Source organism: Eleutherodactylus coqui, chromosome 10 (assembly GCF_035609145.1).
Source record: "Eleutherodactylus coqui strain aEleCoq1 chromosome 10, aEleCoq1.hap1, whole genome shotgun sequence".
Taxonomy (NCBI): Eukaryota; Metazoa; Chordata; class Amphibia; order Anura; family Eleutherodactylidae; genus Eleutherodactylus; species Eleutherodactylus coqui.
The window spans coordinates 16,398,871-16,420,536 of NC_089846.1; the positions used below are offsets into that span (position 1 = coordinate 16,398,871).

Here is a 21,666-nt window from a genome sequence, read left to right on the forward strand (position 1 = left end):
AGTCTCACATGTAGCCTGCAGGTCATCTCATCTCTAGTCTCACATGTAGCCTGCAGATCATCTCATCTCTAGCCTTCTATTCTGACATATAACCTGCAGATTATCTCATTTTTGCCACAATTCCATTCTCACATATAGCCTGCAGATCATCTCATCTCTAGTCTCACATATAGCCTGCAGATCATCTCACCTCTAATCTTCTAGTCTCACATATAGCCTGCAGATCATCTCATCTCTAATCTTCTTGTCACACATATAGCCTGCAGATCATCTCATCTCTAGTCTCACATGTAGCCTGCAGATCATCTCATCTCTAGTCTCACATGTAGCCTGCAGATCATCTCATCTCTAGTCTCACATGTAGCCTGCAGATCATCTCATCTCTAGTCTCACATGTAGCCTGCAGATCATCTCATCTCTAGTCTCACATGTAGCCTGCAGATCATCTCATCTCTAGTCTCACATGTAGCCTGCAGATCATCTCATCTCTAGTCTCACATGTAGCCTGCAGATCATCTCATCTCTAGTCTCACATGTAGCCTGCAGATCATCTCATCTCTAGTCTCACATGTAGCCTGCAGATCATCTCATCTCTAGTCTCACATGTAGCCTGCAGATCATCTCCTCTCTAGTCTCACATGTAGCCTGCAGATCATCTCCTCTCTAGTCTCACATATAGCCTGCAGATCATCTCCTCTCTAATCTTCTAGTCTCACATATAGCCTGCAGATCATCTCATCTCTACCCTTCTAGTCTCACATATAGCCTGCAGATCATCTCATCTCTAATCTTCTAGTCTCACATATAGCCTGCAGATCATCTCCTCTCTAGTCTTCTTGTCACACATATAGCCTGCAGATCATCTCATCTCTACCCTTCTAGTCTCACATATAGCCTGCAGATCATCTCACCTCTAATCTTCTAGTCTCACATGTAGCCTGCAGATCATCTCATCTCTAGTCTTCTAGTCTCACACATAGCCTGCAGATCATCTCCTCTCTACCCTTCTAGTCTCACATATAGCCTGCAGATCATCGCATCCTCCCGTTGCAGACATTCTGATGCTGTAACCATCACCGGCACTTTTCCTTTTTGTTCAGAATGAAGGAAAATAACAATTTTTAGTAAGAAATATATATTTTTCGCCAACCCAAGACGAAGCTTTAAATACGAGCGCGGTGATATAATAGGTTATAAATAGCAGCGCAGAGATACCTAGCAACGCAGCGCACCCCATCATCCGCCGACAGGCTGTGAGAACCCAATGTTCTTCACATTAACTCCTTCAGATCCAGCGGCCGAAGGGTTAATGCGCACCCCTCTCTGTGGAGGACTAGTCAGTGGGTGACGCCGCCACCATCATTATACTGTACAATGACTTCTTGTGCCAATGCCAGTATCTGTTAATTATCATTGCCCCGAGGCTAAAGCTCATTATCAGATTTCTATAAAAGCTGTCAGCCCGGTATGTGCCATGTAGGACATGGGCACAGCGCAGAGTACCCGGCTGACACATGGCAGATAACACCGAGCGCGGCGCTGCCCGTTCTGTACAATGCCATCCGTTGAGGAGACACAATGCTCCTGGCGGTGGTGGCCGCACGGTATTTATAGATGCTGCTTGCATGAAAGTTCAACTTTATGGAACAAAGGCATTTTTCCGAGCTCCGAGTCACTGGCGCATCTGACGTAAAATGCCATGATTGATTCCCGGGCCCGCAGAAAGATAGAGGCTGGTAGTGTGGGCACAGCGCAGTGCCAGGGCCCAACTGCAGAAGCCCCTAATGAATAGAAATAAATGAAGCTGGTTCTGGATACCCGCTGCCTAGGTGGCATCGTAATAAAGCATGTGGGCATCATGGGGGGGTGTATGGATAGAGAGTTGAAGAGGTAACCGGATAAGGACACCCCAATACTTGGGGTACAGGATAAGGACACCCCAATACTTGGGGTACAGGACAATGGCACACTGATACTTGGTGTACTGGATAATGACTTGCTGATGATTGGGGTACGGTATGATAATACATTGATACTTGGGGTACAGGACAATGACATGCTAACTTTTGGGGTACAGGACAATGACACATTGGGAATTGGGGTACAGAACAGTGATATGCTGACTCTTGGGGTACAAGATAATGATACACTGACACTTGGGGTACAGGACAATGACACACTAAGACTTGCATAACCTCCCAAATTTCAAAGAGGGACAGCAGCCGCCTCGCACAGCTTCTAGCCCACCCAGAGTCCTTTGTACCACACCATAATAGTGCCTACCCTGGTGATCCACACAGTAATAGTGTCCCTTCGTGCCTCACACGCAGTAAGGATGCCCCCTTAGTGTGCCCCTCAACAGTAGGGATACTTCCATTAGTGCCTCCTTAGTGCCCCGCCACAATGTGATATCCTCTCAGTACACCTATCGCTGTATGATGCCCACTTAATGCCCCCGCACAGAATTGATTACTCCACACAGTAAAGATGCCCCCTTAATGCCCCATCACGGTATGATGCTCAATTTAGTGCCCTGAAGATTTCTCCCACTATAAAGATCCTCCCTTAGTGCCCCTATACAGAAAAAGTGCCCGAAATGATGCTCCCTTAGTGCCTCTCACATAGAATGATGCCCCCATATAGTAGTAATGCCGCCCACAGTTAATATCCCCTCCTTAGTTTCCCAGTGCAGAATCCGTGCCCCTAGTGATGCCCCTTTTAGGGCGCCCCACACATTATGATGCCTCCTTTGTACCTCCCCTTTAAAACAAGAATAGATCTCAAGTAGCCCACCTCCACAAAGGAGATCACTCAGCAGACCTTCTCTGCCATGTCACTGTGCCATCTGCAGCTTGGTGTAGCGGCTCAATTACATCACTGCAATGTGTTTGCCTATTCGAAGCTGGCACTGGTGAAGGGGTGATTGGTGGAGCAAGGAGCTGGTGGTTTCCCCCTTCCCCATTATTTTCTATTGTATCTGCAGCCTTAGGATGCAGATACAATTGAGATCAGGACAGGTGAAGTACCACCCGGGATGGTGGAACAGTTGACGTGCCTCCTGGAACAGTGGGACGGTTGACGTGCCTCCCGGGACAGTGGGACAGTTGACGTGCCTCCCGGGACGGTGGGACAGTTGACGTGCCTCCCGGGACGGTGGGACAGTTGACGTGCCTCCCGGGACGGTGGGACAGTTGACGTGCCTCCCGGGACGGTGGGACAGTTGACGTGCCTCCCGGGACGGTGGGACAGTTGACGTGCCTCCCGGGACGGTGGGACAGTTGACGTGCCTCCCGGGACGGTGGGACAGTTGACGTGCCTCCCGGGACGGTGGGACAGTTGACGTGCCTCCCGGGACGGTGGGACAGTTGACGTGCCTCCCGGGATGGTGGGACAGGTGACGTACCTCCCGGGACGGTGGGACAGTTGACGTGCCTCCCGGAACAGTGGGACGGTTGATGTGCCTCCTGGGATGGTGGGACAGTTGATATGCCTCCCGGAACAGTGGGACGCTTGATGTGCCTCCTGGGACGGTGGGACAGGTGACGTAGCTCCCGGGATAGTTAACGTACCTCCCGGGACGGTGGGACGGTTGGCGTACCTCCCGGGACGGTGGGACGGTTGGCGTACCTCCCGGGACGGTGGGACGGTTGGCGTACCTCCCGGGGCGGTGGGACGGTTGGCGTACCTCCCGGGGCGGTGGGACGGTTGGCGTACCTCCCGGGGTGGTGGGACGGTTGGCGTACCTCTCGGGGCGGTGGGACAGTACTTGACATCCAGATTTCAGGTGCTGTCCCACTGAATCCAGGACAGTTGAGAGGCTTGTACTTTGGGGACAGAGCAGTGACACTGATACTTGGGGTAGGAGAAGAATCACACACTGCCCTTGTGGTACTAGTCTGTATTATTTTCACCTTTGGCTCGCTCTTTGATAGGTCTACGAGACTCATCTGGTATCCGCCTCCATTACACCCCTTCACTGAGGAGATACGATGCAGGGATTATGGAGCTCGGCCTGGTGTACACCCCGGTGATGGCCATCCCACCCCACCAGACAGAATTCGTCCTCACCGGATATTGTACAGATAAATGCACTAACCTGGTGAGTGTCCTGTAGGGGGCGCAATACTGATGTTATCACCCGTCATATGCTGCACAATCACCTGGAAATGCTGTGATATAAAGTTTCCTCATTACTTCTATCTGCCCTTGAGGGAATGTAAAAAGGTAGTTTATAGAACATTCTACGTCCTAAAGGGACAGTTTCTATCTGTAGACGCCCCATACTTCCCCTACTTCTATATGCGCACAGTCGTTCATCCCAGTGGGTAAGTCCCTCCTCGGCCTGCATGTATAGATGGCGGCGCAGCAGCTCTGCATGCTAGATTTAGTTTAACCACTTATTTCCCCTAACCCAGTTTGCCTGTGCCCAGTAGTACGCCATGCCGCCAGTGGGACGTACAAAGGGTTAACGCTCCCTCCTCCTCGTCCGTATCCCTGTCGCACTTCAAAACAAGCTGCATATTTATGTGAACACAGGCTGTCAGGGAATACTTTGTGGATGATTGCAGCTCGTCTTCATGCTGCACGCCGCGCCGTGATGAATCTTTGATACGCGCTCATTGCGGGGTGTCTGCGATTTGTTTGTTCTTTGATAGATTTTAGTTTTCCTTTCAGGAGAACAGACAGATTTCCCTGTAACAATTAATAATGGAGTCAGCCGGCATGTGCTGATGTCACGGAGGCACCCCATACCGCGCACGCACCCCATGCTGCACGTAAAACCAATGCTGTGCACACGCGGCATGCTGCGCACACGCGGCATGCTGCACACACACCACATACTACACATACAACTACTGCTGCGTACACGTAATGCAACACGCATTCCACGCAGCCCATGCTGTCAACTTGCCCTATACTGCATATACATCCCAGGCTGCACACAGACCCTATGCTACATGCAACTAATGCTGCATGCCCTCTATGTAGCGCACACCATATGCGGCACATACACACCATGCTGCACACATATCTTTAGCTACACACATCCCATACTACACACAACTAATGCTGCATGCAGTCTATGCAACACGCATTTCATGCTCCACACACAATCCATGCCCTATGCTGCACATGAACCCCATGCTGCATACACACTATGTAGTATATGGACCCTATGCTGTACATGCATCCTATGCTGCACACCCCCACGCTTCACTTATACTCTCATGCTTTACTTCTACCCCCATGCTTTACTTATGCTCCATGCTTTACTTATGCTCCATGCTTTACTTATGCTCCATGCTTTACTTATGCTCCATGCTTTACTTATGCTCCATGCATCACTTATACCCCCACGCTTCACTTATACCCCCACGCTTCACTTATACCCCCACGCTTCACTTATACCCCCACGCTTCACTTATACCCCCACGCTTCACATATACCCCCACGCTTCACATATACCCCCACGCTTCACATATACCCCCACGCTTCACTTGCACCCCCACGCTTCACTTGCACCCCCACGCTTCACTTCTACCCCCACGCTTTACTTATGCTCCACGCTTTACTTATGCTCCATGCTTTACTTATGCTCCATGCTTTACTTATGCTCCATGCTTTACTTATGCTCCATGCTTTACTTATGCTCCATGCTTTACTTATGCTCCATGCATCACTTATACCCCCACGCTTCACTTATACCCCCACGCTTCACTTATACCCCCACGCTTCACTTATACCCCCACGCTTCACTTATACCCCCACGCTTCACATATACCCCCACGCTTCACATATACCCCCACGCTTCACATATAACCCCACGCTTCACATATACCCCCACGCTTCACTTGCACCCCCACGCTTCACTTGCACCCCCACGCTTCACTTGCACCCCCACGCTTCACTTGCACCCCCACGCTTCACTTGCACCCCCACGCTTCACTTGCACCCCCACGCTTCATTTAAAACCCCCACGCTTCACTTATACCCCCACGCTTCACTTATACCCCCACGCTTCATTTAAAACCCCCACGCTTCACTTATACCCCCACACTTCACTTATACCCCCACGCTTCATTTAAAACCTCCACGCTTCACTTATACCCCCAGGCTTCACTTACACCCCCACGCTTCACTTACACCCCCACGCTTCACTTATACCCCCACGCTTCACTTATACTCCACGCCTCACTTATACCCTCATGCTTCACTTATACCCTCATGCTTCACTTATACCCTCATGCTTCACTTATACCCCCACGCTTCACTTATACCCCCACGCTTCACTTATACCCCCACGCTTCACTTATACCCCCACGCTTCACTTATACCCCCACGCTTCACTTATACCCCCACGCTTCATTTAAAACCCCCACGCTTCATTTAAAACCCCCACGCTTCACTTCCACCCCCACGCTTCACTTCCACCCCCACGCTTCACTTCCACCCCCACGCTTCACTTCCACCCCCACGCTTCACTTCCACCCCCACGCTTCACTTATACCCTCATGCTTCACTTATACCCTCATGCTTCACTTATACCCTCATGCTTCACTTATACCCTCATGCTTCACTTATACCCCCACGCTTTACTTATACCCCCACGCTTTACTTATACCCCCACGCTTTACTTATACCCCCACGCTTCACTTATACCCCCACGCTTCACTTATACCCCCACGCTTCACTTATACCCCCACGCTTCACTTATACCCCCACGCTTCACTTATACCCCCACGCTTCACTTCCACCCCCACGCTTCTCTTATACCCCCACGCTTCTCTTATACCCCCACGCTTCTCTTATACCCTCACGCTTCACTTATACCCCCACGCTTCACTTATACCCCCACGCTTCACTTATACCCCCACGCTTCACTTATACCCCCACGCTTCACTTATACCCCCACGCTTCACTTATACCCCCACGCTTCTCTTATTCCCTCACGCTTCACGTATACCCCCACGCTTCACGTATACCCCCACGCTTCACGTATACCCCCACGCTTCACGTATACCCCCACGCTTCACGTATACCCCCACGCTTCACGTATACCCCCACGCTTCACGTATACCCCCACGCTTCGCTTATACCCCCATGCTTCGCTTACTCCCTTATGTTGCACACGCACTCCCACAACTGCATACCTGAGGCTGCAATTAGGGGCAAAGCTGTAATTGGGCTCCATGTAAAAATTTCAAAGGGCACCGCCAATCATCATTTGTAATTTGTATGACTGATTTCTCCTAAGTGGCATGTTGTCTGTTTCAAACCCCCCCAGGCACCAGGCCTCGATGCAATGGTACCCTCAGTATCGCCTATTGCTACATCCCTGATTGGGCGATTATGAACATTAGTATTTTCAGAGTAGTTTATAACATGCAGGAACAGGCCTGTATATGCAAGTCAAATGGGGACGGCACCTCTTTTGATGGCACCGCTGGGCTGGATGGCCTTCAAAATGCATTGCCTAAACTGTCATGTTTTAACTACTCAGGCCTGATACTTCATGAATTTTAATTAAAGGGCTCTCTAGTTGAGGTAACAGAGAGGCGACCTCTTCTATTAGCCTGAGTAGAACAGCTACAAAGGACTATGGAGAAGCAGGCACATTCATGTGTTACCCAGACAGGCCATTGATTTCAGTAGGAACTGTGTAATGCTACATTTCCCCTGCGGGTGCGCTGTAGGGAAATTGAAACCTGCAATCGGAAGACATCATCACAGTGTGGCCTTATTACGACCCTTCAAAGCAGGGAAGAAGGTATCTATGCCTCCTCTGCCTTTGCCTATTCTCGCCCCTGGATTACTGAAGCACCTTGTCGTATTCATCTTATAATACATTGTGCCAGCAGTTAACCCAAGGACCTGGTGCCCACGTAGGGCCATAGCAAGTACAAGTAAGGCTCTCTTACCTGCCCTCAGGCTGGAGGACTTGAACTTGTTATCCTGACATAGTCTCTTCCCAGATGTGTGTAGACACTTACACCATCCAGACTTTTACTTGACACGTTCTTTCAAGGTACACTGGAATTTTCTATGAATTATTCAGGTGAGATGTACCGTGAAGGGTCTAGCCGGTCTATCTGGTGTGCGGGGAGCGGGGGCAGATTGTTTTTAGAGTACCACTGAATTGTCACTAATGTCCTTCTCTTCCCACACCTGGGGACCACCAGGCTGCCGTCCTTTTTCTGCCTACAATTTGCTTGGTACAATGTTTTCTTGCTCAGGGGTCGAATTCATGGACATTGTGGCCTGCAGAGTGGCAAATGAGCTCAGCTGTAATGCTAAAAATACAAGAGTAAGCCTTCCCCAACTACGGACTCACACAATACCGCTCTCATCAGGCACTTCGCCGATATTTCATTATTATTCCAGAGCTTCAAATAGAGAGTCGCAGTCTAAGTATGTCTAAGGCGAGCGATGAGAGAGAGAGCTAGATATGGGAAAGAGAGATATGAGAGAGAGAGATATGGGAGAGATGTGATAGATAGATAGATAGATAGATGAGAGATTTGAGATATAGATATAAAATAGAGAGATAAATATGAGAGAGTTACATAGATAGCTAGAGAGAGATATCATATACATAGATAGATATGAGATAGTTGGAGAGATAGAAATAAGAGAGAGATATGAGAACGATAAACAGATATGAGAAATATAGACCAATATGAGAGAGAGACAGATATGAGATACATAGATAGATACAAGATATAAGAAAGATAGATATCAGATAGCTAGAGAGACAGATATGAGGTACATACGGTAGATAAATATGAGATACATCGATAGGGATTAGAGAGATAAGAAAGATAGATAGATATGAGAGAGAGATATATGAAATAGATAGATATAAGATAGCTAGAGAGGGCGATAGATATAAGAGAGACAGATATAAGAAAGATAGATGAGAAAGACAGATGAGAGATAGTGAGATAGATAGATATTGGATAGATATGAGATAGATAGATAGATAGATATGAGATAGATAGATATTGGATAGATATGAGATAGACGATATGAGATAGATAGATATTAGATAGATAGATAGATATGAGAGAGTTACATAGATAGCTAGAGAGAGATATCATATACATAGATAGATATGAGATAGTTGGCGAGATCGATATGAGAAAGATAAACAGATATGAGAAATATAGACCAATATAAGAGAGATAGATAGTGATGAGAGATAAGAAAGAAAGATAGATAGATATAAGAGAGATATGAGATAGATAGATCTAAGATAGCTAGAGATGTAGATCGATATAAGAGAGACAGTTATGGGATAGTGAGATAGATATTGGATAGATATGAGAGAGACAGATATGAGATAGATAGATATGAGATAGATAGATAGATAGATAGATAGATGGGTGCTGGCCCTGGCAGGCGGTTCCGCAGGTTTTGCCGGATGGTATAAGTGGCTGTATCTTTGTTTGACAGTTATTTTCTGGAAAGAGGGTTTCGGTATCTTCCATCGTCTCCTCCGTCCTGCTTTGTCCTCTCATGCAGAAGAGACATTTACAGGAAGCTGGGATGTATTAATTATGGAGGAGCGCAGAGAAAACACGCGCATTTCAAGGATTAGTTTTCTGGATTAAGTTCATAATTATAGTCAGGTGTTTAGGGCCGTGTGACACGAGGGGCGCAGCTTTGGGGTAAAGCTATAGGAGGCACCACTATAGGTGATGCAGAGGCAGCAGTAGCCCCGGCCCTTGGGGTCTAAGGGGGAGGCTTAATGACCCCTTTACTACACCAATTTTACAAGTGGCACATGGCGGGGGGGGGGGGGGGTTGTTACTGATTTTGGATCACTGGGTGCCAGACTATTCTGACAGTTAAGGGTCGCAGAAGGGCTCATGCAGACGCCCCGCCACATCCCTGTGTATAAAACACCCATGTGCGTTGTGTTGCAGGCTCTTCCTTCAGGCGGGATTCACATATTTGCTTCTCAGCTTCACACGCATTTAACGGGGCGAGCGGTGACCACCGTGATGGTGCGGGACGGAAGGGAAATTGCCATTGTGAATCAAGATAAGCATTTCAGCCCACACTTTCAGGTGAGGAGTGTCTGGAACTGGGGTGTCCATACAGAAGGGGGAGGCCTGTACCCACAAGCAGAATAGGCCCCCATTCTGGTACTAATTCATATCAACATCCCTTAATCCTGGAAGACCCCTCTTCACCCCTCTTGCAAGGACAGAAGGGCACTCCAGTCTTTCAGTGTATGTGGAGAGGAGGTGCCATTTCTAGGTTCCTACCGGCCATAGACAAAGGGCCAACATGAGTTCCAAGCCCCCTGTACATTGTATCCAAGGCAGTAGCACCGTCCCCCTCTAGGATGTGTATGCACACTGATCAGCTATCAATGACCTATCGTGAGGATAGGCCATCAGCAGTAAAAGTCCCGGAAGACCCCTTTAATGATCCAATACTTATATGTCCATTTTTGTATTCCCCCCCCCCCCCCCCCCCCCCACAGGAGATCAGGATGCTGAAGAAGCCAGTCAGCGTCTTACCGGTAAGTGAACTTCAAGGTCTGAAATTAAGTATCAAAGTAGGACCCTAAATCACTAAAAGTTCTGTTACAAAACCGAAACGGTGGGCATCTTGAATTCCAATGTATTCCAGTAGTGTCCTAATGTCAAAGGCATCCTCTTAATGTAGAAATGTTCGGCCTGTTGAAAACATGTAGCGCCGAATGTTCATTTGGCAATCGCTACATCTGTATACTTCCAACATACACTACAAATACAAAAAGTGTGAATAGATCCCAACAGCACCACTCTTGGCCGCGGGCTGTAAGTGGTATTGCAGATCAGCCCATGTCAAATGATAGGCAACAGGAGACACCGGCCAAATCTATCATCTCTATTCCGCCAGTTTCACACAAACCGATTACAGCTGCATTTCTGTATACATAATCTGGATGATGGTGCCGGCGTGACCGCGGGTCTCCTTCGAGGTTGGACAACCTGCAATCCATGGTCGATCCGACTTGCACCGTGACCTCAATGACTTCAATGAGAGTGCGAGGTTTCAGTAATGACTTCTATTACACTTCTTCCGGCTATGACCAGTGTTGTAAAGGGTCGGCTTCGCTGTGCTGTCAACTGATCGGCAGGGACCTCCACTGATCAACTATCAATGACCTGTCGTGAGGATAGGCCATCAGTAGTAAAAGTCCCAGAATACCCCTTTAATGATCCATATAATGCAGGTTGTCGAGGTTGGACAACCTGCAATACATGGTCGCACCGTGACGTCAATGACTTCAATGAGAGTGCGAGGTTGCAGGGCTAAAAAGCGATCTTTGGTCGCTTAACCCGGTTGCGGCCAAAAGTTACTTTGTAGCCCTAGCCTTATTCTTTAACCCCTTGACAACATACGGCATACATGTACATCAGGTGTGCACAGGGTCTATATGGAGCGGGCTCAGGTACCAACACCTGCACGGCAGGTGTTGGCCTTCTTCCACGTTGGTAACAACCAAGCTACACCAGCTGAGTGACTTCTAGCACTTCTATTCACTTTCAATGAAGCTGCTGAGATACCCGAGCGGGTGCTGCTCAACTATTTCCGTCGACCCCATTGAAACAAATGGAGCGCTGACTGCACATGCTTGGCAGCACTCCATTCAGAGCTACGTTACTGCGGGGAAAGAAGTGACCCCCGCAGTGACAGGAGAGTGGGACACAAGAGTCCCGTTCTCCAGATCGGTGGGGGTCTTAGCGGTGAGACCCCCACCAATTAGCAAGTTATCCCCTATCCTCTGGATAGGGGATAACTTGAAATCTTGGTACAATCCCTTTAAGAAAACAGACCCCCAAGTCAATAACTCATCTTATTTCCCAAATCCTATGGCTTGTAGTCAGTCTTAACTCCATGTGATGCTTCCCCTCATTAACCTTCAGCCTCGTCTCCTCCACCTCCTCACTGTATCCGCCTGGATGGATGAGGAGCGGGGAAGTTATTTCTTTATTAATCTAATAATCCAATTTTCCCAGCTTCTCCAGAAATCAATACCCGTGATGCGCACGACGCGCTCCCACATCTCCGACGCCGCTGCGTGTGCTATGAAATCAAGGTCACAGCGGTGTAATCACTACTGAGAATGTGCTCATCATATACGGGGCGGAAGAGGGACGACTCCTACTCCTGCCGCAGAGCTGCCTCACAGCTCCGCCATTATTAGGGCCCCACTAGTGTATTTGGGGCCATGTGCACCGACAGCTTATACCCCAGTATAGGCGTATGAGACTATGCACAAACTCATGGCATGTGCGATTCCTGATTCACGGATGAGAAATCAGACGATGCATGGCAATGCAACGCTGTGTCTATGTGAATCAATCAGGAGCGGTGTCGTCTCTCCTTAAGGAGAGCACCCGAAAAGTGTGTGGAGACACCTAGGGGGTGAGTGAGTCAGAGGATTACATCGTCTCTCCCCAAGGAGAGCACCCAGAAGGGGTGTAAGAAGACACCTGAGAGTTGAGTGAGGAGACTTATAAGACCATGCATGCTCCTCTGGGTAATTTATGCAAATGAGGAAGATGGAACAATACCTCTGCAGCGCCACCTATTGGATGGCAGCATCCCTTCAAATCAATCTACGACTTTTTAACAAGTCTGTAAAACAAATGATTGGGAATAGGAAACCAAGCCAGAAAACCATACCCAGACCGCTTTCACCTCAACACACTTCCATGACCCTTGGGGCAATTCCCCAACCTCCTTGTGTGCGAACAATGCAGTCGCTCAGAGTAGGGTCCTGAACAGTTCTGACCATCCAATACGATGGGAGATATATGGAACCAATTATAATGGGGGTCTCTTTCTCCAAGGGCCCCATAACCACCATTGGAAGTAGGGGCCCCAGTATGCACAATTGGCTAGCATTATGGAGTTGTCAGCGGCCACCCACAGCTGAGTTTCCTGAAGTGGTAGAGTTTAGTTATGTCACACGTGTGTTCTTGAATTAACCTTTTCCTTGTGATAAGAGGCCATAAAAAGCAGCAGTAACTAAATGCGTTCTGCTTTTGGGCTCACAGGGGGATTTGCTGGTAACGAGATGCTCTTACAACACAGAAGACAGAAGCAGAGTAACGCTGGTAAGAGTTCGCATAATGCCTGCGTCTTAAAACGTTTCTTGTAGAGCTCCCCAGGTGCCCCATCCCATTCCGGGAGCTACTAATGTTGGAGTAATTCGGGATTACATAAGCTTAACTGCCGGCTGGCATCGCTAAGTTTCCTTCACTCGGTGAACCTTTACTATGGGAGATAGCGCAGTAATTCCCATCTTTTATGTCATCCAGTCTCTTCATCTTTTTCTATCTGTGGCTTATTCGTGCTTAGGGTTGTATTCCTTTCATGGCTGGACCAAGGTGTGTGGAGGAAAAAGATGTACCTAAACAATATAAACAGCCCTAAAGTACCTATATAATGGTGTCACGCCATGAAAAGATAACATTACTGTATAGCATCCACATCATACTGTCATATAGCGCCCACGTAGTGTAAAGAATGTGTACCTACAGTATTACAGTGCTATACAGTGACCCAATAATAGTATGGATGGCACCATGATGTGTGGTGGGCCAAAGTAGTAGCCCCTAAATGCTGGAGGCCTCTTAATTATATACATAAGTCCTTTTTTTGTCAGCTCCGTCTATTGGATTTGTTAAAAATAATACTATTTATTTTTTTTGTAGGGCGGCTTCAGCATTACAGATGAGATGTGTGTGAACTATATACATTATTACCCCCGCACTGAGTTAGAACTGTGCAAGAGCAATGTGGATCCAGGATATCTGAAGAAGTACTTTAACCTTGTAAACAGGTGAGTAAGAAAGAGATCTGCAGGGGCGGGGCCAGATCATCAACTAGCCAATCAAGTCACAGGCTTCATGACAGATAAGCAAGAAAGACATCTGCAGGGGAGGAGAGAGAACACCAAGTAGCCAATCAGATCACAGGATTTATGGCAGGTAAGATATTTGCAGGAGTATGGTTAGAACACCAAGTAGCCAATTAATTTTACAGGATTGATGACAGGTGAGTAATAAAACTATCTGCAGGATTTATGATAGGTGAGTATGAAAGATATTTGCTCAGATGAGAATAGAACACAAGTCAAATCACAGGATTGGCAGCAGGATAGTAAGAAAGATATCTGCAGAGGCGGGGTTAGAAACCAAGTAGCCAATGAACTCTAAAGAGTAACATGGGAGTAAGAAAGATATCCGCAGGGGTGGGGATAGAACACCAAGTAGCCATCAAATCACATGATTTATGACAGGCAAGTAAGAAAGATATTTGCAGGATCGGGGATGTAACATGTTAGACAGGCGTATGTGGATCCACCTTGCCACACACTGATTTGACTTTGGACTATTAATGGAGACCGCATCTAGGAACCCCGGTTTTCACCCTTGACCCCTCTAAGCAGGACTTGGCCTTCGCTGTGGGACCCCCAAGCCATCACTTACATAGATAGTGCTGCCACTGCACAGGCATGGTACCTGATGGTGTGAACAGAGTCTTGCCCGTATAACTAGCATTGCTTGGGGTTAGCAGCTCAACTTCAATGACGATATCCAGGCAAAGATCGGGGAGGCCGCAGGCAAATAATGTAGTGCAAAAATATAGCTGGAGGAGCACAGAAGTGACAAAACCAGGCTGGGGTCAGAACCCGAAACAACATTGACAGGGGCTCTGTCACAGTGGATAGGAACCAGTTGCTTAGGTGTCAACCCTAGGATGTGGATTCCTAATATAGTAAGTGCTGCTGCAGGACTGGAGGGGAAAAGGTCAAGGGAGCCCTTTAAAAGAGAGGGGGGATCGTGTGCGCACCCTACAGGCATACAACAGATGCAGCAGAGGACTGAGCACAGTATGCAGTGCGTGAATGACGACGAGGCCCAACTGTGGCTCCAGCAGCTGATGTGTGGGCAGTGCCATGTGCCATGACAGAACACCAAGCAGCCAATCAAATCACAGCATTGATGACAAGTGAGAAAGCTATCTGCAGGGGTGGAGATTGGCTACTTGGTGTTCTATCATATTGCAGAATTGGCAGGTGATTAAGAAAGATATCTGTAGGGGTGGGGCTAAAACACCAAGTAGCCAATCGGATAGCAGCTGAAGGCTCTACCAGGGCTAACCTTTGGAGTATGTATCACTTGTAACTATGGCAAAGGGTGTCAATGACCCCGATGGACTTTCACCCCTGATCCCATACTTGATGTATTTGAGCACTATATGTTACACCATAAGGTGATGGGGAGTTAATAAAAGGTGCGACCCCCAGTAATTACCGCTTTAAGACATTTTCACCTTATGCAACTACATCTTCTGCCTAACGGCTCGTTGGCATCAGCGTTTATTGATTCCTTTTGCATCACAGGAGCAGGAAAACGGAATCCCTGCCTGGAATGGATCCGTCATGTGATGCAAACGAACCGACCCCGTTGACTTTGCTGGGGTTTGTCCGGCTTCCGTCGTGCCCTCTGGCATTTTCCCGGATGAGATCGCTCTGCAAGCGGTGTTATTTCATCCTGCATTTTGACAGAGATCTGCAGTGGAGGCTCCAAACAAGAGCTTCCATGCAGATGGGAATGATCCCCAACTCTGGTCCCAATTCTATGTCTCCGCAGCGCCCCCTGGAGACTGTTCCGCACTTACTGTTCTACATAACCATTGCTGCAGCCTATTGACCTAAACTCACATGTCCTCTGCAAGTATTTCTCAGCTTTTTTTTCTCTCCCCAAAATAAGTGACCTACTCCAGCCTCTTCCTTGTGGGAACAACGCCATTTATAAGCATCCATGTGAGTGCCTTCCCTAGTGACGGGGACATGTGGCAGGTCACGGGTCATGTACAGAACACTGCCCCATTGTTGGAACATAACCATAGTGTCCTACATGGCTTGCTGGCCAGGGTCGCCCCAATAACAGCTGTTCTTCCCGTAGATTCGGCGGTGAGGAGGTCTGCACATGTCCACAGGCAGCTGTCACCGAGCAGTTCAACGAGGTCCCGTGGAATTCCTTCACCACTGAAGTCCTGGATTCCTTGTATAGTTATTCTCCCATCTCCATGCATTGTAACAAATCCTCCGCTGTGAGGTTCCCGGTGAGTATTAGGAGGTAATAGATGTTCTGTGTTCTAGGTCAGAAGTCAAGATGAGATCCTGGGGGTCTGATAACAGAAGCACGGAAGGAACGAACATGGGGCAACAGTAGAGGGTACAACATCTTGGCTCCATTATAACTCAAGGAAACCACAAAACTTGGTCATGCAAGATGTATGAAGAGAGGAGATGCCCGAGGGGCCAAATGTTTGAGGGGGTTCAAACTATCTGCCACATAAGAAGACACCAGTATTATAACTGGCACGTGGTTGTTGGGGGAGCCCGGGTACTGGGGCCCAGGAGCCTCATGTTAAAGCGACAGTAACTTTGACGACACAATGTAGTCATGTGCGAGGTTGATGTCAGCTCTGGTAAACCTGGGAAATTATTGGCCCACTTGACTTGTTGGTGTAATATGGCACCTGCAGGCACCTCTGGCAATAGGCCCGAAGGTTGGCATTTCGGGACCAGAGGACTACTGAGCTTACCGGTCTCATTTACTGGGCCGGGGAGTGGTGGGTGGCAGTCTCTTTAGCCATTTCTGGTCTTGGCTCTGCAGTAACCATAAAGCAGAGATCAAAACTACACCCACAGGGCTTACCAAGTCTGTCTTCAATAGTTGTTGGCAGGTGTTCGTCGCTCTGCATCCCTGTAGATCAGGTAATCCTTCGACTGCTGTCAGCGCAGCGGGGTCGGACCTCTGCATTGTGGTCGGAGTCAGAAGTGTAATAGAAGGCATTTCTCCTATTAATTTCAATGAAAATGGAACCATCTATTACACTTCTAGCCTTGACCACCAATGTGGAGGTTCGGCCCCAGTGGGCCGGAGGATCACCTGACCGGCAGGGTTGTAGAGTGCCGAACCCCAGCCAATCAACTATTGATGACCTACCAATCATAAATGCCTAGGAAACCCCTTTAAAGCTGTTGTTCCAAGAATACAAGTTATCGCCTATCCACGGGATAGGGGATAACTTGATCGGTAGGGGTCTCACCACTGACACCCCTGACAATCTCGAGAATGGGATGCCCACTTCTTCCCCCACAGTGATGTCAGACTGAATGGAGCGCTGGCCGAGTGCTTATGGTCGGTCTTCTATTTATTTCAATGGAGCTGACAGAAATAACCAAGTGGGGTGCCACTGGGCTATCTCTGCAGCCCCATAGAAAGTGAATGGAGAGTCAGCGTGCTTGTGCAACCAGCGCTCCATTAAATCGCCCCACTGCAGTTTGAAGGAACGAAGAGGGAGTCCCATTCTCAAGATCGGTGGGGATCTCAGTAGTGAGACCCGCAGTGATCAGCAAGCTATCCCCTATACTGGGGATACTTGGAATCTTGCTACAACCCTTTTAAAGCTCCATGGCCCCAATGTAAAATCTATCACAAGACCCCCTAAGTAAAATACCACAATCCACTTATGGGACAGAGAAGTCTTCGTCCCCCTCAGACACCGGGACCCTATACAACCTCCTATACTATAGCTACACCCCTGAAGAAATAGCTAAATCCCCCACATATAAGGAAGCCAATGAGCCTCCACAACCGTGGGGGGACTCTGGAATTGGCATTCAAGTTGAAGTGTTCATTTAGTAGCTTTTCCGTGCATTGAGCCTCTGGTTACTGTAAGCGTGCCTTCCTCCCACGCGTTTCTTAAAGAGCGCAGAAGAATACAAATTATATATAGAGAGAGGTGTATAGAAGGATCCGGCTCTTGAAACCCCTCGTTTTGTAGACCGTGCGACACAGAAACCTATAATTCCCTAATCTGTACGCGGCGCGGTCCTATACTGCACTTTTCTCCGTTCGCCTGTGAATATGGCTTTGTTTTCGCTCTGAACTGGGAGAAATGTTTTCCCACGGGGAAGGAACAAGTAATCTTTTTGGGATAAACACTACTAATGCGCCGCTCACCCACGCTGCTAGTGAGATGGAATAAACACGAGCCCCACCGCCACCCCTCCGCTCGCTCTGAGGAGGAGGCGGAATTTTTGAGTACTCTCGGGTTTTTCTTTTTTGACTTGCCATAGAATTGAAATCGTATTTTCTCTCTCGGCTTTCTCTCCGCTCTGTGGGAAGGTGTTTGTAGGAAGCTGAATGACAGATTTCGTGCTGCACGGGGAAGAAAGAAGAAGGTCTATTGAAAAATAGCTGCGAAATCTGTGGGGATTTAACTGGGTGACTGACCCTGAATAAATATAGATATTATACACGGGGTGCCGGCAGTGACGTACACAGAAGAGCGGGGGCGCCACAGCGAAGGGCAGAAGGCTTTTGTTATCCAGTCCTAGTGCTCATTTCTTCCACTCCCTCTATGATCCATTGGGCTCAAGGTGATGGGAAGCGTTGTTGGCCAACGTCTTGAGGGTAGAGGAAGGGTGGTAGTGTTGGTGTAGTCAAGTGCCGCTATCAAGAGGGGCATTTTGATCTTCATATTGGACCCTTTTGATTATATCGCTGTCCCTACTATCGAAACCCAGTGCTAGAGACATCTGGCCCGATTCTTGAATATCGGCGGCTGTTCTGACCGATCTTTACATATCTTTCAGGGTGAGTGGGAGAGGCAGCCATTGCCAGTAATTAAACAAGCCTTGCCACCAACGGCCACAAGCTGCCCGCCACGAGGTGACTCTGAGCCTACAGGACCCGCGCTTGTGGATATAAAGAATTTGGGATATCATTGAGAACATTAAATGCAATTCAACAAAATTCTCCTTTCTTCCTGTATTACAAAGTTTTTGCTGTGGGTCGGGAGTGGTACGGTTCACAATGCCTCAGTAGCGCCACCTATTAGAAGGTACATTGACTTGTAGGAAAGCTACACTGTCCTACCAAGAGTAATTGGACAACTGAGCAAGAATCATGAGCAGTATTTATTCCCATATGTTAATGCTTAGTGGGTCTTTTTTGGCCCTATTGACATCGGATACTCTCTGTAGCATACTTTCCACTAATGAACTTTGGCTGGTATTTCCCTTCATTCATCCTGAAAATGTCTGGCAAGTTCTCTTAAGGAAAATGCATAGTCCCATCTACAATGGTGCAAGGAGTGTCGTTATTGGAGAGTTGAGCAATGGAAGAACGTTCTATGCAGTGATGAATCGCACTATTTCATCTTTACATCATATAGACGTGTGTGGGGGGTGATGGGAACGCCTTCTGCCTGAGTCTGTTGTGCCAACAGTCATGGTGTGGGGAGGTTTTACGTTGCATGGTCTCAGTTCATGGTTGTAGTAATAAGAAGGGAGGTGACCCTGACATTCTAGACAATAATGTGCTGCTGACAATGTGGTAATACTCTGGGAATGGTCGGCCATACTTCCAACAAGACAACGCACCTCGTCACACATCCAACGCTGTTTTTTGTTGGTTTGAGGAAATGGATGTTCTACATTTCCTATGGGTCCCCATCTGAACCCTACTAAACGTCGGGTCAGGAAATATGAACAGCGCCCATCTTCTTTAAGAGAATTTGCCAGATGTTTGCAGGATGAATGGAGGGAAATACCAACTGAAGAGTATCAAATTATAGTAGAAAGTATGCCACGGAAAGTATCCAATGTCAATAGGGCCAACGAAGCCTTGCTAAGTATTAACATATGGAAATAAAAACTACTTATGATTCTTGCTCAGGTGTCCTATTACGTTTGGTAGAATAGTGCACCTCCTACAAGGGGGCGCTGCTGAGGCATTGCAACATCTGACATTTGCATAACAAAGACTTTTTTTGCTAACAGTCCAGTATATCACATCACCACCACTGGGTGATGCCATGGGTCAAGACATATTGATAAAATGCCAATACATAGATAATATATTTTTGGACAGATGAGTAGAATGTTTAATGGTATCTCTGCTAGGGGTGAGAACACAGTGATAGAATGTAACAGCATAGTGATTTTTGCCATTTAAAGGAGATGTATCTCCAGGTCTTTAACCTTTGTCGAGTTGTAGATATTTCTCGGCTGATTATAACAAGAGACTTGCTATTGCTGTATGTTAATTTGTTCCTAAGTTAATTTATTTTAAATATCAGCATTTTGATCCAGATAGGTTTACAGTAAATTAGAGGTGGGGGCGCTGTTGTATTTATATCTATAGAAAGGACTTGCTGGCAGCAGTGGTGTACAGTGGTACTGCAAGTAGAAGTAAGTGTGAACTACAAAAATAAATGAACCAAGAAAGAACCCTCTTGGAAAAAAGTGGCATTGTATTAAAGTTCTTTAACCTATCGATGTGGGAGATGGATATTTGGGTTAGAGCGGGAGGAGCTGAGCAAATTGATATGTAGATTTGTAGGAAAAGTTGCAGTAGAAGTTGTCATTTATTGATATCAATCTATCCACACACTTATGAGGCTGGTGGGTGGTCCTACCCATTGATTGACAGCTTCCTCTGCTGTCAGGCACTGAGTAGGACCGCCCCTCAGACTCATAAGCATCAGGAGTCAGGGATTTACATTGATGTATTGGGAGTTATATGAAATCCCTTCCCATAAATCTATGCATCAATCTGCTCCGTCTGCTGCGTAAAGGACACCATATTTAATGGCAGAGTTTCCCTTTAAGCACATCTCTGCTGAAAAATGTTTCTATCACTTGTCTTGAACTTTCTCGTCCGGGTCTCTTCTTGCCTTCTTTGTCCTTGTGCCGCTGGATCCAAGGAGTAGCTAACCTACAGCAGCCATTAACCTTTACCAATCCAATTTGTATCCTGGTTTTCCTAGGGGACTTACTCTTTTTCTGCCGTTATACAATGGTGCTATCTGCTGGCTAAAGCCAGTACTGCATGAGGTGACACGTTGGATAGGCTCCAACAGCAGAGAGGCTGGCAATATACAGTAAGAGAACCCCGAAGGACGTCTTCCAACATCGGAGCTGTACAGCCTTAGGCCGCCTACACACAGGCGGAAATCCCGCGGGATTTCCGCCACTGAAAGCCTGCATAGGAGTGCATTACAATACGCACTCCTATGCAGACGGTCGCGGTTTGGCCGAGCGAAATCTCACACGGCAAACAAACCGCGGCATGTCCTATTTCTGTGCGGGGCTCGCAGAGAAACGTCACTCACCACGCCGCCGGCTCCGGTCTGCGCATGCGCCGGATGCCCGGCAGCCGGCACATGAAAGATCCGGGGCCGCCGGGCGCGGGTAAGTACGCGCTCCTCCCTGCAGGCGCTGGGGTCCAGGTCCATAAGCTACAATGGGGTAAACATAGTTTAGCCTGACATACTTTTCATGCAGTTTTTTTCTGGTATTGTAGAGTATAGCTTGCGCCGTTTTTCTGTCCCATAAAAAAACATATGGAAATGTATACTTTTTTTTTTAACATTGCAGTCAATGGAAAACGTATATACGGCTCTACCGTTCTATACACTCAACGTATATGAGAAAAATGCATCAAAATGCATACCAACAGTGTGAACGGGCCCTACGGCTCTGTGCCTGAATCTACTATCGTGCTCAGAATTAGTGTTGAGCGAACCGAAGCAGTCGGACCGCGTTTCAGACCGAAATTTGCTAAACGTTCA

At 47.7% G+C, this 21,666-nt stretch overlaps 1 protein-coding gene across 1 annotated transcript in view; it reads left to right on the forward strand.

Moving 5' to 3' along the window:
* The window catches only part of DBH (dopamine beta-hydroxylase), a 33,709-nt gene extending 14,889 nt beyond the window's left edge, over positions 1 to 18,820 (forward strand). The window contains exons 6-12 of the mRNA XM_066579745.1: positions 3,933 to 4,099; positions 9,927 to 10,070; positions 10,493 to 10,531; positions 13,062 to 13,121; positions 13,722 to 13,849; positions 15,981 to 16,140; positions 18,686 to 18,820. Coding sequence (XP_066435842.1) covers positions 3,933 to 4,099; positions 9,927 to 10,070; positions 10,493 to 10,531; positions 13,062 to 13,121; positions 13,722 to 13,849; positions 15,981 to 16,140; positions 18,686 to 18,820 — 833 coding nt within the window. The remainder of the gene's footprint in view (positions 1 to 3,932; positions 4,100 to 9,926; positions 10,071 to 10,492; positions 10,532 to 13,061; positions 13,122 to 13,721; positions 13,850 to 15,980; positions 16,141 to 18,685) is intronic.
* Positions 18,821 to 21,666: the final 2,846 nt, after the last annotated feature.